At 37.8% G+C, this 19,783-nt stretch overlaps 1 protein-coding gene across 20 annotated transcripts in view; it reads right to left on the bottom strand.

Annotated features, from left to right (window-relative positions):
• Positions 1-19,783, bottom strand: part of ROBO2 (roundabout guidance receptor 2) — a 349,600-nt gene that overhangs the window by 185,139 nt on the left and 144,678 nt on the right. For 17 of the 20 annotated variants that reach the window (XM_083820993.1, XM_083821009.1, XM_083821014.1 and 14 more), the window contains exon 1: positions 4,764-5,344. The exons of 2 other annotated variants lie outside the window; for them this stretch is intronic. In XM_083820993.1, the coding sequence (XP_083677119.1) occupies positions 4,764-4,866 (103 nt within the window). In that variant the 5' untranslated portion in view covers positions 4,867-5,344. Of the gene's footprint in view, positions 1-4,763; positions 5,345-14,329; positions 15,791-19,783 lie in introns of those variants that run through there. One more of the 20 variants, XM_083821010.1, reaches the window with a different exon arrangement.

The raw sequence follows: 19,783 nt of genomic DNA, 5'->3' as shown, positions 1-19,783 counted from the left end.
CCCCAGCTATTCCAGGGCAAGGCAGCATTTCAGAAAGGTTGTCTACTTCCAAGTTGTGAAACTCAGCCCTTTATTTTCTCAACTCTCACCTTAATATCCTAATTGTAGTTTGCACCTGAAATCCATTCCTGAATTTAAACTAGGAGTGCTGGCACATATATATGGTGAATCATTCAGAAACTATAATCACATCATAATTAGAAAGTAGTTATCTTCTAATAACTTTAATGAGTCATACTAGTCAACTTCCACCTAATATTTAGGAAAGTAATACATGCACTAAACAGATAAGGGTTTCATGCATATCTAAATCAGCAACGTATGCAGCATAGCAGGCACAAAAAAGATACTGGTTTTGCTTCATTTTCATTACTATAGGGGTAAAAAAAATGGTATATAAAATAGTTTCCACTGAAGATAAGCTCTTTAATTTAAAGAACTCCTTTGAGATTTGCTGTTAAAACTATCTATCACGCATCCACAAAGAAGAGCTGAAAAGGGAAATCTAGAATTGCAGCAAACTGCTAGCTAGACAATAGCACTTGAACAGACAAGCCACTCCACATTTTGTGCTGCTGTAAGGCACAAGAAGATCTATCAGTGTAGCAGCTATCATTGAAAAGCAGTCTTTCTAGCATGATGTTGAAGAACCGCCCCCAAACTATCAGAAAGCTTAACGAAAATATTGAAAGTATTGAAACCAGTGCAATTTTCTTCAATTGGAAAAAAAAATCTATAGTAACTGCAAATCCAAGAAAGTGAAATCTTAATGGTTTCAGAACACACTGACCAGAAAAGAAACAAGACAGAGCAGTTATAGTAGTCTTTGCATAAGAAAAAAAAAAAAAAAAGATTAATTTTATGAAAATCAGAGCATACATAAGACAACGAGGGATAAGAAGCATCTACGGTTTTTCTGTTTCTGTTATTTTCAATTTCAAGGTACATTGCAAAGTATGCTTTGTTAAAATATTTGCAGTTTGAGTAAGAGAATGAAAACTTTTTCTGGTCTCCCAACTGTAATAATTTATTTAATATGTGGTTGCTTGAGCTTAGATTATCAGAAACACTGCCCCGATACTAAATGATACTAAGTGGAGACTATATGCCTTCCTTTGCTAGAATTAAAAGGTTATGGTCAAAGGTTAAGAATCATCCTCACCCTGACCACGGAAGGCAAAGGTTTAGTTACTGTAATAGCTGACACTGATTGTCAGCAGGTGATATTGTGCCTCTTGCATTCTAAAGTGTGAAGAAACTAATAAAATATAGGCATAGGGTAGCCATTTAATCAGCATCATAGTGAACAAATCTCTTTTCCTTTCAGCCCTGTGCTGTGAGCTTAATACATGTACCCAGGTTCAGTGGTGGCAGCCGAGAGAGCAGCCTCGCACCGCGGTGCCAGGCGCTGCAGTCACATCCTGCGCAGCATCAGCGAGAGCGTGGGTGGCATGTCAGGGGAGTGAAGCCTCCCCGCTGCTTGGCACTGCCGGGGCATGGACATGGAGGTACAGGAGTGAGTCCAGTGAAGGCCACCAGAATGGTGAAGTGCCAGACACGAAAGGTAGCAGGAGAGGCTGAAGGAACTGGGCTGCTGAAGCCTGGAGAAGTTAAGAGAAGGCTCAGGAGAGGCCTTATTGCTGGCCACAGCTGTCTGACTGGAGGATGCAGAGAAGACAAAGCCAGACTCTCCTTGGAGGCAATAGAACAAAAGGCAATGAGCACAAGGTGGAAGGTGGGAAGTTACAATAAGCTGTATGGAGAACATTCTGTCGATGAGGGTGGTGAGGCACAAGCTGCCCTGTGCGATCTCTATCCTTGGAGGAGTTGAGATTCAGACAGACACATCCCTGAGCAATTTGACCTCTTTAGAGCTGCTTTGAGCAGGAGCTGGACTAGAGGACTCAAAAGGTCTCTTCTGGCCTCGGTTTTTCTCTGATTCTCTGTTGGAAGCACTGACTTGAGGACAGACAAAAACAGAATAACAGTGCTTGACAAACTCGTAGGAGAATATATGTGGTAATAATCCACAGACACTCCAGAGAAATAAGTACTCTTGGTAGATACTGACATGACACAGAGTGTTTAAAATGAGACTAACTCAACAGTGCCCTTACTGAAAACAGGAGGAATCGATTCTTCCGATATTTCCTTTGGAAGCATAAACCCATCTGTATATTTCTTTTACCTTAGTACCTAACAAACACATCAGGAATCCTTTTTCTTCCGATATTTCCTTTGGAAGCATAAACCCATCTGTATATTTCTTTTACCTTAGTACCTAACAAACACATCAGTAATCCTTTTGTTTGAATAGTTATGGAACTGCTAAGGAGAGGGGAGGGGAGGGGAGGGGAGGGGAGGGGAGGGGAGAGTTAAAAAAAACCCAAAAGTTTCCTGTGCTTAACTGGGAAATCCGCTTAAACAGGATGTCTCCCAGGGAACTAATTTAAAACCGATGATACTTAATAGCTATGATTGGTGCTTAGTAAGTATGGTAATTATGTTTAATGGGGATGCCTTAAGGCAATTGAGTGGCACTTAAGTCTTTTGTATGTCTCAATCTCATGGTACTTCTCTCCATTTTCTCCTCTAACAGCTTTCTGACCCTCTGTAACAGCTATAAATGTACAAAATGTATACATCACCACCTGTTTCTATGAGTTTGTCCCTTCTGCGTTAAATGCAGGGCCACCACACTAGGCACATATTTGTTGCCGCCCTTGCTCCTATCACTGCGTGAGCCACAGTACCTAGCCAAAATATTGGCTTCTCTTATCATTACAGGCTTATCTAATAACAGGAGGCTTGATACTGCCATGCTGACGCTAATGGAAGTTTTCCAGGAGCAGAATCAGATTCCAGCTGAGTTCTGCACAGCCCCTTGCAGCAACGCTGTGCTCTGCATCAGGGCTTTCTTTGAGTGAAAAGGAACAGGAATATCCTATGTTTCTTTTAAAAATTCTTCATAAATGTAATGACCACAGGAAGTTCATGGACACTTGTCTCTGGGATTTAAAATAATGATAGCTGTTTGTAACATAAGGTGGCCTACTTCAAGACGTAATTTGGAATGCTGAGTTTGTTATAACACAAAATCTATGACTGTGCCTGTAAAAACAAATAGGGATGAAAAAAAATTACTTAAACTAGGACCAGTATTAGCAAAAAAAGTCATAGGTTGGTCTCAAATAAGTTTGTGCTAGAAAGCCCCTAACTACTAGAGCCATCAGACCCTGAAATTACTTTCTAACAAGCATAGTGGAGGAATAAAACAGATTTTCAGATGAAGCCCACTCAATAACTTTGTGAAAGAAATGATATAATGTCATGTCCAGAATAGCAGGAGAATAGATTTATTGATTCAGAATGTGGGTCTCAATCCTATTCTCTTAAAATCATTTTCAATACAAGAGTGAAGACATCAAAGAAAGCAAACTAAAGCATCTTTAATTCAACTTACTGTTGCCATTGTCTCAAGGAACCTGAATGCATGCTTTTAATACTAAAAGAGATGTCTAGATTACTAGATCTTACTTTTCTTACAAAATCTTGTAAGAAAAAAAAGTAAGATTACAAATCTTACTTTTCTTGCCTGAGTCTAGCTAGTCAACAGACTACAAATATGCACCATTTTTTCCCCACAGCAATAACTTTATATAAAGTAATTGAAATGTTGCAAGCTAAGCACATGGATACTGTAGTAGATAGTTGGAATCATATGGTGTAAGTTTGAAATCTAATACAACAAATAATTATACAGCGGTTGGAGTCAATACCTACAGGCAAGTTAGTTTTGCTGGGCTTCTCACTTAGCTGTGATAGATATGTGATTAAACCATAATTTTAATAAAAGATACAGCCTACCATTAAATAGAAGTTTAAAAAATATGTATACATATTTTATGGTTTTCAATGTACCTTTGCCAGGCGAAAATACCCACTATCCCATTCCAAACCTAAATTGTAAAAAGTGCAATTCCCAACTGGACAGTAAAAATACCATTTATAAATCCATTTACAAATGATACCCTGAACCTACTTAGACAAACTTCCTATTCTATTTTTCTTATAATATATATTTTAGTAATTATCATGTATGCATATTCCTTATGAAATCTGTCCTTCTAAAACATGTATTAGTAAGAGCATAAAATCTGTCACTGTCCTCAGTTCTCATTGAATATTACAACACCCATAAGGGTTTGATTTTATCAGGATCTGTTATCTCTCAGCTCCCCAGTGTCCCCTGCTTTAGAATCAAGTATTCTTTTGGCAAAAATGTTGTGCTTTTGAGTACCATTAAAAAAAAAAAAAAGAAACAAACGAAAACAAAAGGCCAAGAATTACATTTGGAACTATTTTAAACCCCACAGTTACCAAGTTTCAAGATTTTTAATATGGTCAGAACGCTGAATTGTTATATTTCTCCTGAAACCACAGAAGACTATCTGAACAGTATTCTGTTCACTTAGTTTCTGTGAAAATTAGTATAGTTCTGTGCAAAGGAAATCACTCATAGGATTCAACGTTTCCTATTAGATTGTTCCATTTACCCTTAAGCAATATTCCAAAGTAAACTGATCACATGAAAATGCAGTCTATTTTTTGGATAGGGATTATTAAAAGTGGTTACGATTGCTACCAGCTAATACAATTACCAAGTTACATTAATGCCAATATCATTACTATTGTCAGTGTCCCTTCCAGAGTGAAGTTCAAGCATTTAGAACTTTTCACATCTCTTCTCTGAATTCACTTACCGCTTTTCTCTATAGGAAAGATAGGCTTACAGATAGATAACTTCACCTGAGGAGGGTCATGCAGCACGTGAGTGGCAGATCCATCCCCAGAGCCTGAGCCCATCTTCCCATTCTGCTGATTCCTCTGGCTTCCTCTCCATACTTTAAACGTACAAAACAGTCAGAACCCACAGCTTTCAAGCACATTCAGGGACACTTTCCTTGCAAGCAGTACCATGACTTCAACAGAAATAACCAGAGTAAAATGCAACTTAACATGATCATGGTTCTATCCAATCCTAAGTTAAACTTGAAGTTCAGAATGCGTAAGAAAAGATGTGCCTGAAACATTCCTTACTGAGGAATCTGTGTGCCAATTTTATCCTTTACTGTTACAGCCTTTGTTTCTGATCTTGGACTCTTCTGGGTCACAGGTTAGACTAAAAAAAGCTTTAAACGTAAATGGTGGGAAAAAATTTAGTTGAAGGGAAATGTAACAATTTTTAAATATAAGATATTGCTTCTGTGGATTTGTTTGCTTGTTTTTTAAATTTTTAAGTTTGAATACTCATACAATTCATTCCTAATGACACTACAGGAAACAAAAGTAGCTGTTGCTAGGAGTGGATAATGCAGAGGGAAGTTATATCAGACAGAACTGGATTTGGAAGACATTTCCTGCATCCTATTGTTAAAAAAGCACCAGCTCTCCCTCCAGAAGAAATGAAAAAGAACATTTAGAGCTTCCCAGAAGAATCTGTGCAATTAAAAAATGATGTACTATCAGAAAAGCTCAAAATATGCTTAAAACATTGGTATCTGATGTGAAATCACCAATACGAAGAAACTTTCCTTAAAAACAAGTAGATACAATCTTGGGGAAGAATTATGTGTATAAATACTGGTCATATCCTCCTGTAATGCACTCTAGTTTATGTTGTGTTAATCTATGACAAGGAAGGGATTAGGAATGAAACGTTCAAATACTTTGGCGCATCACTTTTCTTCACTTAATTTAGGATTAGACTACTGTTTGACCTTTGAACTCTGCTCTGAGCTAATGACACTGAACAACAGGCCAGCCACAGGTTCTGCTGAATGGTAGTTTTAATCATTTTAGATATAAACTAGTTTGTAAATGTCATGAAACCTGACTTAATTTCTGGCCAATGTCCTCCAAAATATAAACCACAATATGGGCAAGAATGTGCTGCAAAGAGACAAAAGTAGATCTACCACTGAGTAAATCTGTATCCCCACTTCTCTCTCAAAACAAATGGGAGCACTATCACGTAAGAAATTAATGCTCTAAATATAAAGGAAGGTCCTCAATTATTGCAAATAGCTAGCACTACCAAACAATATCTTATTTGGATTTTTTTCTGGCACCTTCAACTACACTGCAGAGAAAAAGTGTATTAAAAAAAAAAAAAAGATACAGAAGTCATTACCAAGCATTGAAAGAAAAAAAAAAAAACAACCATGTGACAGGTTCTTGATGTACAGGCAGTGACCAGGTGTGTGCTAACAGAGAACAACAAATATTTTTAAAGCATACATTGAAATGACCCCACTAATAGCCTGGTCACTACTGACAACAGTAAAGAACCTTACGTATTGTTTTTGTTAAATGGGTGCTCTGCCTATTACAAATCAAACAAACTAAGAGAAAGGGCTGCAAAACAGCCATGATTTAAAAGGCTTGTCCTTTACAGTGGAAAATCTATGGTCAGTGCAGTAAATACAGCTTTGTGCACAAGACTTAATATATCCAGACCTGAAAAAAATACCAAAGTGATCCAAGAAAGTAAATGACATCTGACTGGCTTGTTTACACATTCTCATTTCCCCAAACCATTTTGGTTCATTTACTACACTTTGTCACTATGAGAGTGTTTGGGAGATTTCAAATGGATTCATTTTGTTCTAACAGATGTCAAAGAAGAGGTACATTGGTTTTAATGTCTATTTTGGGACATATGGGAATAGATTTTTTCCCTGTATAAAAAGTCTGCTGCAGTCATGCAGCAGGATCTGTCTTCGTTCTTTTCCCTGTTTATATCCTCCTAAATTTCCTCAAAATTAACGAGTCACTGTTGTTTACCAGCACAGTGCTGCTCGTGCATTATTTTCTGGAAGCACTTCATTGTTGCAATATCACTCAGATTACAAGAGTGAATCTGCCACAACTTTACAACCATCACAACTCTGTCCCAGAGATTAATTTGTTACCAACAACCACTTCTGTTTCCAACAAACAACAACTAAAACTCACATATGCACATAAACATGTATATGACTTTCCATACAAAACCACAAAAAGAAAAGCTTCCGTTCTACAAATGGAAGCCTTTACTGCAATTAATCCCCAAATTAAAGCTTTTTAAAAGCAAAAACTAAAATAACATATTAGGGCCAAATTCTCAGGTGTATTCATAAATAATATATCCCACTGTTATGGAACCACATTATATTTTGCATACAGCATGTATTCTTAAGAGTTTTTTTGTATTTTTTTTCCCCAAGAAATGTGAAATGCGGTTAAATTTCTAGGCCATAACCTACACTTTTCACAAGATTTAAGAATAAAAGTCATAAAAATAATATGAGCACACACAGTGCATGCAAGAGATAAATTTGGCTTCCCTGTAGGTTATTACTGTCAGCCAGTATATACGACTTCCTCCCTGACAATCCTTAGTAGAGAAAGCACAAGCCCTGGAAACATGCAGCTTGCCAGGTGTGTGTCACCACCTAACATTTTTTTCTTTTTTTGGCTTTAACACCCACTTTTTTTTTTTCTTTTTATCTCCCTAAGTGATTCCTTAGCACTAAATGGTACTGCAAAGTAGTTAGTGACCTAAGTACAATGTTATTAACATTTGTCAGGGACACACACACACACAAAAATCAATACAATTTTTTCTTTCAATTAGCAAATAATTCAGCGATCTCTTTCTGGTCCTTCAGAAAGAAAGGCTATGGCATCTTTCAGTTCAAATCCTTCAATTCTATTTTAACACCAAGTTAATTTTACCAACTTGATGAATCATGCCATACCTCCAAGCAAGACAATGCCTTTGGGTTTGGGTAAGATCTGGTAACTCTCTGTTCCACTCAGTCACTCTGTAACTTACGGAGATGCTACACTCTTTGGGTGGCATCCTCCATATAGTTATTCAAAAAGTGCCCTGATTGTGCAGATGTTACCTATTTCGGACTGCAGAATTGGTCAGTCAATAATTGGAGCAGTACCTTCTGCCATGTTCACAGAAGCTGGCTCTTAGTTCTGCTCACTAAAGGCTTCCCGGGACTTCAGCGGCTGCACGCAGGCAGAAAGCAGGACTGGATGCAAGCAACCAGACCAAAGCTGTTTGGCGTGCAGATTTAACAGAAGGCAAGTTCAGTGGGGCTCCTCTGAAGGTGAAGATGAAACTCCCAAATGCTTACCACTGCCACTGACAAGAAGCAGGCATTGTTATGCATAGGATCATTCAGGTCAGAAAAGACCTCTAAGATCATCTGGTCCAACCTTTAACTTAGTACTGAAGTCCACCACTAAACCATGCTACTAAGTTCCAAATCTACACATTTCATGAAGACCTCCAGGGATGCTGACTCAACGACTTCCTTGGGAAGCCTATTCCAATGCCACACAGCCTTTTCAGTAATTAAATTTCTCCTCATATCCAACCTAAACCTTCCCTGGCACAACTTCAGGCCATTTCCCCTTGTCTTATCACGGTGCTTGGGAGAAGAGCCCAATTCAACACATTTAGTGTGATTAGGAATTCAACACCCTATAGAAGGGTACAGGACACTTTGTTTCCTTAAACATTTTTTTAATCTAGCTATAAAGGTCTAAATACCATTACAGAGCTGCAGTAGGGAAGAGGAGGGCAGAATGGTAGACTATTCTTTGTAACATTTTCTGAGAATTATGGCACTGACATAAATTGCTACACTACCATTTCATCTTCAGAATTTGTTATGCAACTCATATTTGTACTCTACTCCTAATTTCTTTTATAACAAATTATTCTGTGCCTTTTTATGATCTTGTAGGAAGTCAAGGTTGAATCAAAGCCACTGTGACTGCCAAAGTGCACGTATAAAATTATAGCACTAAGTGTTAACCTTGCTTTGTAGGTTCACTTATACTTTTCAATTAAAAGCTATCTTTAGTATTGAAGCAAAGTACTTTATAGTTTTTCAGTTAAAAGTCACCTTTAGTATTTAGACAAAATGACTTCTACAGCAATTCATACTTGCATTCTCAAAAAACTCTTCTGCCTAAAAATGGCACTGACCTTATTTCATCCAAAGTTTTAAAACAACACACAATAATCGGTAAACGATATTTTACTTCTATTTACTTAGTTCATTTAGTAAATGTGGGAAAAGGTAAAAATCAATATATTAAAAAACCTCCCATCTCTCCAAGGTAATTATATATTGTGCGTGTGTGTGAATGTGTGAATATAGACCTGTGTGTACATGTACAGTTTTAAAGCCAAATTCAATAACTACATGGCATTATTTTTTTTAATCTTCTGAAATGTAGGTTAATGCTATTAAGAAACACCTATATTTCATGTGAAGGCTAAAATTACATATTAACTGTCACAGTTACATTTGCAAAATAAATATTCTTTTCACTGTTTGAAAAATTGCTGAAAATGGAAACAGAAATCACTATGTTCCCGCTTTGTCCAGGACCCTCAGACAAAGAGGATAAACGAGCTTCTTTTTCCTCAGCTTCTACAAAATAAACCTTGAAGTTCTCAGTCATAAACAGGGAAAAGTCTAAAGACCTGTATGCCCCAAAGATTTATGCACATTTAACTATAATCATTGTCAGTAATCCCACTGAAGTCAATAGCAATACTCACGGTGCATAAAGTTACATACACACAGAAGACTTCAGCCTTGAGGCCTGATATTTCAATAGTTAGTTTGCCTGAGTAATACCCTGAGGATCTGGCTCTATAAAAGCTGTCCAATTCCATCACTCGTTTTCAATGACTTCTCTAGAGAATAGTTACCAGTCACAGCTCTATGGGAAGACCACTGACCTACCTCTTTTTTTTTTTTTTTTTTTTTTTAATTTTTCCCCCCTTAGTACATTCACTGACATAATTTCAGTTAAATTAACATCTTAAATTACTCTGTGAAACAGCTTACTAACAAGCCTTAACATCCAGAAAGAAGCGGTGCTAGATGATAGGGAAGAAAAACAGTGAAAATGATTAGGCAGGAAAACAAGATATCATGTGTCTAATACAATATGGGATTTTCATTTACAGAGTAATAGGGATGGTATTAAGACTAAATCACCACAGTGTCAGAATGTGAATAGTGATGATAAAAGATTATATGCTTTATACATGACTGATGATGACACATTTAGAAAATATCTGGAAGGGAAAAGACAAAGTGATGTCTCATGCAACTTATGAAACTGCAGCATTTACAACATGTCACCCTCAAATTAGCGTACAACAGGAAAAAAATGACCCCTTCAGTATCAATGCCCCCAGCTCTTCTGTTACAATGGCCTTGACAAGAAACCCATTTATTTTCTTCGGAGAAATTGTTCTGAGGTGGTTGTTCAGCACAATAGAGGCTTGACTCCATAGACCTGGGCTGGATTAGACTACCCTGATAAGATAAAGCAGAGAACAATGTTGCGTGTTTGCCTCACTAACACTCAGGAAAGGTTACGTATCTCCTCCGTGGAGAGGCATTCCTAATTTAATTTGCATTGTAGGGTTTTGAATCCCAGGACTGTGGCAGAAGTTAAAAATTATGCAAAGACTGACAACATTTGCTTAACGCTGTAGTGGGATTCTCTCATAGGAAGGGCAACCTAATTAAAAAAAAATGTACCAAAACAAACATTTTAATACAAGTCACAGTGTATAGGAACTTTCCATGTAGACATAAGCTTAGCTGCCACTTGGTTTCCAGAAAATAAAACCATTTCAATTTTATCTTGGAAAGCATGATTTGGAAAAGATTCACCTATATGTACTGCTATTCTTAAAGAGTTTTCCTTTGAAAAATGAAAAAAGAAAAGAGGTTACAACTTTAAACAAATGAATGTTACATCAAATGTTCATTTTACTCATGACTCAGTAATTAACTTGGAGAGGTAGCTTTTTTTTGAAGGTAACTTCCTGAAAAATATGGCTTAGTTTTTAGATCTATTGATTTATATAAACCCAGAATTTAGAGAACAGAAGTCTAGAAGTAAGCAAGTAAATCTATACTTACACATCTATACAAATGTCTGAATCTTTTACACTGTTGACTATCTCTTTTTAAACTCATTCAAACTAAAGGAGATGTAGGAGTGTCTTTTTGGTATCCAACTTCAAATTATTATTATTATTTAATGATGCTACATTTTTTTCTAATGAAAGATATAATACAGTCCAGGTCATGCTACACTAGTAGCATGTCTGCCACAGATGCATTTTAACTGGTGCAAAATGAAGTACAAAGTAGAGCTGTTCTCCCTGTCTGGGAATACACCACACCAGACAAATACTTTGCACTGATTGTGTACTGCCTCCATTAAAGCTGCATGGCTTTCTACGTACCAACAGACCTCATTTGAGAGCGAAGGCACCGACAGCCACATAGGATCTTGGCAGCAGGTGAAAAGGCCAGTTTGTGACTCACTCTCTCAAGACACCTTTGCCATATCAAAGCCCTACATCACATGCTGCTGTCTAACCATCAGCTGCTCTGGGAGGTGGATAAAGTTCCTTGGCAGTTCCAGTGGTAAGAACAGCCCATACTGCTGAAACTCTAGAAACAATGTTAATTGGTTGTTAATGATTTACAAGATTTGACTAATTTGTCATTATTAAAGTAAATGGTTCTCAGTCAGCTGTAAATAGTGTAAGGTATTCTTCTTCATTTACATGTAATGAATGTATGGGGATCATGCTTCTGAATGTCTTTTTCTACCCAAACCACTTGACTACGTGAGAACATTCTCTGAGGGTGTGAGTGCAATAGCCCAATAGCCACAGAAATGCCAAAAGAATATTGGTCTTTTTTTTTTTTTTTTGGTAATAAATATCAGTCAATACATTTCATCAAGACAAAACGGGAGCTTGGGAATTTGCTCACCAGCATTTACCCCCACAGTTTCAGCAGAACATGATTTGGCATTAACTGTTCCTATGCTGTTTAAGTTCCAACTTTTAAAAATGTTTAGGTGCATTTGTTTTAACAAATGCTTAGGTGAATTTGGTATTTTGAAGTTGGGTTCTCAAAAACTCTCAGAAACCTTCATTTCAGTACAGGTCTCCAAGCCCTGCAGGAATATCAGTGCCCTGAGGCAGGAGGCTCCATGTGGTATTAGAGCATCACCAGACCGTGTTCATCCCATACTTATCTGCTAGCAACCCTCAGTGCACATTCCCAGTGACAGTTCCTTCTTTATCTTGTGAAAACGTGCTGTGATTCTTGAAAGGCCAAAACTCCATAATAATTGCTTTTATCTCGCAGGAAGAAATACACTTAGTATTTTAAATAAATCTCTGTTATTTTATAAAGGACAGGTCAGATTTCTTCAGTCCTAAAGCAAAAACGATATCCAAAAATGCAATTCCTATTGTGCTATTTAGTCAATTCGTTCTTGCTGTTAGTGGATTCAAACCTGAAAGATACCAAGTCTTCCTGTGAAATGAGTAAAACCATCAACTCCTAAGAAAGGCAGTGATTTTTAGGAGGGTCATCACCTTGCAAGATGAAATTTAGTTAATATCATAGTTCATGACTGCAACAAAATGCAATAGGAAATTACAAATGAAAACTGAAATTTTGACTGTGATGTTTTAAATCAAAATCAACTTAACATTGATGAACACTTTGCAGTAACTTGAAATACTGAACACTTAATGTGCCATAGTTTCATTAATCATTTAACTCAGTATGTATAAATCCAACCCCCTGGGGAGACAGGTTTTGAAATGATCATTTCAGACAGCGTGTACTTCTAATGAATGCATTATTTGGGATACTTCCAACATGGTTAATAAGGTAATGTTCTTAAAAGAGATGAATGGATATTTCTGGTCTACCTTATATGCTCAGACAAATTGTGATAAACACCGTGCATACAAATGGCAAAAAATCATGCCAAAAAAAAATTGAAATTCCCTGTTTATTCCAAAGACAAATAGAGTACATCAATAAAACAAAGAATAGGCACATTGCCTGACTTTGCATAGGCAGTGAACTTCAAAACTGACCACCAGTTCCTTGGCAAAGAAGTGATTTCAGTGTCTTTACCTCCCTCTTTAAAACTTCTGCAGGATTTTAAATGAATGAAAACTGATTTTCCAAATATGAGTAGGCTGAAAGCCACAAATCAGAACTAACAGCTCTTTGAAAACTCAGCTTTTGTTTCCATCCCTATTTCTTTAAGGCAGAGGTAGGATACATTCTAGGAACAGCAACTTTTGCCATAATATGTGTGTTACATTAAGTCGTTTCTAATTCAAATAGATTGTCACTGTTTGTTGCTAGCACCATGCCAGAAAACATTTTCCCTTAAAACTTAAACATTCCCTTTGCATTGTCTTGACAGATTGCATCTGACCATCTTAAAGACCTGAAGTCCCTAACGGTATTCTAATGTTAATAATTCATTTTATAACCAATTTTATTCTTAAAACCAATTGTACTAAATGCTAGCGTACCATATCTTCCATAAGAACTATCTTGTCCCAGAAGACAAAAAAGGGGGAATTGAGATAAAAGGTGCAGATATTGTTTCCCTTACTGCAAAGCCACTGTGAACCAAAACAGCATAATTGCTTTGAAGAGATCCAGTGACTACGCATCTCTAATTCTAAACTGTGCTAGATCTGACTCCTTAGAGGTGAGGGTAAAGTAGCAGTGTGGCAAACTGTTCCTCTGTGATTATATTGGAAGAACATGTATCCTCAACCTTTTATCACCCAGTGTTAGACACTTAGCTACAAAATATGGTAAAACATAAGGAAATCATAGCATTGATGTAAAAACGTGGATTAGAAAGCTCTGGAAGCAATTTTTTTTTGAATGACACCTATTCAGAAGCTCTTTAAACAAGGCTGCAGTGCAGATTAAACATTAATTTTGGGGATTAAGCCCTAAATTATAATACTTGTGTAGAGCAGACATCCCTCTCATCGTAAAAGTTAGATTTCTAAAGCAGAATGAGGAAGGATTTAGAAGGCATGAAAGCTGCAAGGGATTAATCATGTTATAGTAGTGGTCCTCCTTATTTAAAATATAAAGCCCTTGGTCTCAGAGGACATCAAGGACACAAGAAATATATGAATGAATAACACACTGTGGTACAAGACACTTAAGTGTTGTTGTCAAATTAAACCACCACACACCTACTTATTTTTTAAATGTGGAAAACTGAAATGTAATAAAACTACAATCTCTGTGCGTTGCAGAACCAGCAATTACAACCAAGCAAGGGCCTGTAGTTTTTAAGGGATTAAGAATTTCTGAATACTTGAATTTTAAAATGGTCTATTATGTTGGACAAAAACTAACTCTCAGAAGCGTACCTGTCATTTTTCACAAACTCGTAGAGCTGTAAGCAGTTTGCTATTTCAGTTTTGTAAGGCTCCGTGCAGTCAGCAACAGCTGAACAGACACTGAATTGTCCTTAACTCTGTTAAATGAATAGCACTTGAAGCTAATTATAAATTAGAATATATTATTCCTCTCTCACATGATAAAACCTCTTACTGGTAGATTCCTTCTACAAACACCAATCAGGTCTACTTTATGATATGTTCATTTCATTGTCTCCAATAATCTCAGACACCCTGTTCTTTTACTGACCTTTGGTGACCCTTTCTCATTCTTGTGGTCTGTCCTGCACATCTACATTGATCTGTAGACAAAGCATTGTCAGATAGAATCAATACATCATTCCTTCAGCAACAAGACTGGATTTTGCTCAGTTTTCTTTCTTTCTTTCTTCCTTTTTTTTTTCTTTCTTTTAAACAGATCAATAGTGCTAAACTGATGTATTGTAAATTGGGGTGTAATTAGTACCTGTCTGAAGGCCTGTTAACAAGCTGCTAAAATATTATGCAGACATTTTTAGTTAAACAGAAGATTTTGAACTCTCATCATTTGGGAGTAGGTGATAGTTTTAAAGAAATTCAAGGGACAATAGACTCCATAAAAACCATGCCTCCAATGGTTATGTTAAAAGTTTTCACTTTGTACTGATAATGGAAAAATAACACTGGCTAAAGTTAAAGCAGCAAACCTGGATGTCACCAATAAATACGATTAAAATCCTCTTCTTCAATTTAGGTCAAGATGGTCACTTTAAGTAACACCTGATTTTATGCTAAGATTACATATATGGTTAAGGCCATATTACAACTCCTAAGTTTCTGATGACATCACCACCTAGCAATTATCAATCAGATTTCTTTGATATTACCCAGCACAAAATTTTAATTGCAACACACTGATTTTAACTTAAGAAAAATACAGTTAGGATGATCTGCCACTACAGCTACCTATAGTAAAGCAGACTTGCAAAATCTATCAGTATCACTAGATCACAAACAGTAGTAACTGATGAAATAGTATTGTGTGTTTCTAAAGAAAAGGATAACAGAAAAGCAACAAAAATCTGTTTTCTTGCTGGACTATTACTTTTTCAACAATGTTTTTTGAAAGAGCAGAGAATCAGCAGAACCACAAACCATTTGCCACTCATCACGCACAACAGCTCTCAATTGCAAGCACTGTGTCCAAAACCTTTAGGCTTGTTGTAGGTTGACAGACATTGTATTGCAGCACTTTTATTTAAAAACTTTCTCTTAGTTCAATGAGACTGACTTCTCTTTGAGTACCAGCACCATTCTCTGCTTTTTCTTCTCTCTCACCCCAGCTCATCTACCCTTTTGTACTTCCCCTTCTTGTTTGGCCAAAGTTATCTTGCTGGCTGCTAGCCTGGTGTCCTCCTCGTATGCTTACCCAGCAGCATCCTTGAAACATCACCTGAAACCTCTCATTTCCTTACCAATGACTGTTACTCCTCCCTGGTGTTCTTGTCCAGGTTCCGTCTCATAAGCCCGTGGCCTAGCTTTCCAGAAACTACTAGTTGGAGGAGCCCAGATTGAGAAATGTTACAGAGAGAGGCTGGGCTCAGCATCTCCAAAGAAACACTCACTCAAACCCACCACGTTCAGCCCCCTGAAGAAGAAACACACCCCATTGCTGCTCCCTGCTGAAATCTTCATGAACAAACTTGGTTATATTCTCATCTAGCATAAGTGCACTGCTGACCCAGGAGATGTCTTAAATGCATTGTCTTTGTCCTTTCCTACCACCCATCATTATGAACTCATCTTTGAGTATCACATTAATTCGGGTCGCAAGCCCACAATGTTTACTCAAGACTAGGAAAGACTGCATAAGAAGCATAGGGAATATGGCAAAATGCTAATCCATGAGTCCTGTAATTACAGCAGACTCTGCTCACACTGGAAAACATAACTCTAATAATTGTTGAGGAAGGAAGGAAGAAAAACTAAGCTTCATGTTATTAAAAAGAAGTGGCTGCTCGAGTCTGAAGACAACCTGAATAAAGAGGATAAAAGTCCTGGGGAAAAGAAAAAAAAAATCATACGTAGAACAGCAATTCCTCTACCCCCTTTTTTAATAAAACATTATGAAGAGAAGAGCTCAAAAAAAAAAAAGTTGCCTCTTTCTGTTCTTTCCATCAGTTGAAGGGTATATGTAAGGGAGAACGGGAGATAACCGTGCACAATTTGTTGATCTAGACTCAATAAACAAATTGGGAGTGAACATCACACTTCCTGAGTTCTCCTACCAGCTCCGAGGGACACCAGCAGTGTGCTGAGGCTGTAGATTGTGCAAGCAAGGCTACCCGATTCCTGGCTCCCAAGTAACAGATGTCTGAATGTGAACAGTCAGCAGTGGCACGGCAGTAGGTCCTGCTGTGCCGCGTGCTGCTCTGGAGAGCATATACTGCTGTCAGGCAGATGGCGAGGGCCAGCAGCCCCACGAGCAGCAGAGATGCACATCGTTGTCCCTCCGCAGGGCCCTGGGCATGCAACGAGGCCTGCACCTGGGCACAGGCAGCACTCAGCTCCACACCAGAGGCACCAGGACTGCATTCGTCCCGAGAGGCAGGTGACTAGTCCAAGGAGCAAGCCAATCGCTCTTTCCAAAACTATACAGACTTCAAAATTCAAGTGAACTTCTTCAAATGTGCACCCTTGCTTCGTTGTTACAAACCATTCTTGCTCAACTCTCCTTACGCCCACTCACTGAGAGACCTCAGAGTCCTCACTTTTGGGGTGGGAGAGTGCCTCAGCCCCATTGCTTTGGAAGGAGTTGCAGGAGCTTTGTGTTCAGCTGTTCTCTGAGAGATTTTCTGAAGGACAAGAGCACATGGACTTGCTGTACTTTCATGTAATTTTGTGTGTGCAAGCTCCAGGAGGAGATTGGGAAAATAAGACAATGAGGAGAATAAGAAAAAGATCAGCGGAACTGCTGAAAACATATTTCAGTTGAGAACATTGTTCCAATAAAGAATCTGAAAAGTATCCTGCCAAGGCTATTCCACTCTGTAACCTTTATACATTTCAATGTGCTTGTGTCTCAAAAAATTATTATTATTATTTTTAATCACCTTTACACAATGATTAAAATAAGTTTTTAACAAATACTATTTCTCACAGCATTAGCCACAAAATTATACATTTCTCAGTTATCTTCCCCTCTTCTTTTGGTTGCAGACAGTCTATGCACTGCAGCAACAGACAGGCTGCCTTTTATCATTCAGTGTTATGCTTTGAAAGTTCCATGCATCAGTGGAAATGACCCCACTGATTTTATTTCTAATCTTTTGGATGGGGGAAGAGAGAGAGAGGAGAGAGAAAGACAACTTAAAAACTGTACACATCTGTGCATGAAAAATTGTAGCTGGACCTCGACAGATAAACTGTTTTTTATTTTGTATCTCTGTCCAGAAGCACTCTTATCTCTTTGTACAATATTCTGACAAAAATTTTCCTTTCCTTCTAATGACTTTCTGTCAACGTTTACAAAATATGACCTTAGGCTTTCATTTTTACTTCAATTTAGATTTGTAAATAATATACATGAAATAAGTTTCTTAAACATGCCACATGTGAAATACTATTGGTTTCATTCAATCCTACTTAGGTATTACTTTTCATGTTGCCAAAGAACTTGAAAAGACACAGAACTAGACGCCTTTGGGAAGTGGTTCATCTCTAATTCGCCCCTGTGAGAATGACAATGTATGTAGGTACGCATACCCATGCGTACATGTGATGCCCTAGCTTTCAAGAAAAGACGGGCAGCACAGAACAGCGATTCTTCCATTTCATTCTAAATCCCCAAAGTATGACTCTAACTGCAAATGTAAGAATGTTTATTTCTCATATAATCCAATCTTTTCTCCTCCTCTCTCTGCGTCTAGTCAACATTCAGCTTAACTTGTCAATATCCAGGACTAAAACATAAGCTCCAAAGCTTCTAGCTACAGAGAAAGAAAATCGGAACTGCATATGCTACTTTATGCATAACACATATGCACTTCTACAGCAGAGTTCTCCTTTGAAGCATTATCAACTCTAATCCAGTCAAATGCATCATATATTTTTAGCAAAATACAAAGCCCAAACCCCATCAGCTCCTGCTGTTCCCCAACACTGATGGCTTCCTTTACTTCTACCTGTCACTGCTCCCTCGGCAGGGGCTGGGCCGTGCCCTGGGGCAGCTCCAGCCCACCCCTCCCTCAACCCGTACAGCTGCACTGCCCGAGCCACTAGCGTGTGCTTTCACCTCTCCTCTCTCTTTGGAGTTGTTTTCTCCTCCATATTTAATGCCTTTCAGTGCAGAATGCTCAGGTGCAGTTGTGACACAGAGCTGCCCAGAGAGTCATGAGGCAGTTTTGGCCAGCCACAGGCAGTAAAATGAAGAACAAAATAATCCACTTTGCCTTACAGATTATTTGAGGACAGATTCGGCATCTTCTCAGTTCTCAACAGGGAGGAGCATGTACTCGATGTCCTTGGATCAATAAAGGACAGGGGTAATTGAGCATATGTATGCATGCAATTTTATCCAGTCCTCCTTTTCTTATGTTTATTCCCATGGGAATGACCTCTAATATTAACAAACTCTGAAAATATTCAAGCCAGTTAAAGAAAGTATAAAATGAAATAATAAAAAAGAAAAGAAGACAAGAAATGTTTCCTTCTTAAACCTTTCTTTCTTTTTGTTTCTTTATATTTTAGTCTTTCTTACAAAAAGAACATTGTAAAGATCTTCTAAAGTTATGATACTAGTCAGTGGAAATGTGCAAAATAATAATTTCTGAGAAATATAAGACATTAACAGCACTAAGAATAGTTTAAGAAACTCATACTTTTTTAGTATTTTAAAAACTAAAGCAGTTAAGTATACTAAAATGTTCTTCTATCTGCCCAAGCGTAAACTCTAATCACCAACAAACACATAAAACTGGGAATTCATATGCTTAGGTTCATTAAATAAAAAAGCAAAACTATTTCTTTTTCCTATTAGAGCTATGATTTTTTTGCAGTGCAGATGTATGTGGGGGGAAGAATTTCATGTTATGTGTTAAAGCTGAAAACTCAAACAGATAGAAGCCGGCTGATTGATTCGGGTGAAATGAGTCAACAGAATGCCAGATGCTGAGGCTGCAAGTGTGACAGTTAGGGAGCAAGTGTTTTATGGATCCAAAAGCCTGCTGGGCTTTTTTGTCTGCTCGTCCTTTTTCCAGTAGTCACCATCCAGCTTTTATCTGCAGGAAACGTCCACAGTTTCAGCCATCGGTAGCTGCTTTCCCTCACATGCAGCCAATTGTCAACAAGCAACATTTCTTCCCTCTGGGAGGATGCTACATGCAACACATCTCATGAGTGCCAGCAATGGGGCTTTATTAATCAGCCTGTAGGAGGTGCTGGAAG

The sequence above is a fragment of the Anser anser genome (genome assembly GCF_964211835.1).
Source record: "Anser anser genome assembly, chromosome: 1".
Lineage (NCBI taxonomy): Eukaryota > Metazoa > Chordata > Aves > Anseriformes > Anatidae > Anser > Anser anser.
This window is presented reverse-complemented; position numbering and strand designations above follow the sequence as displayed.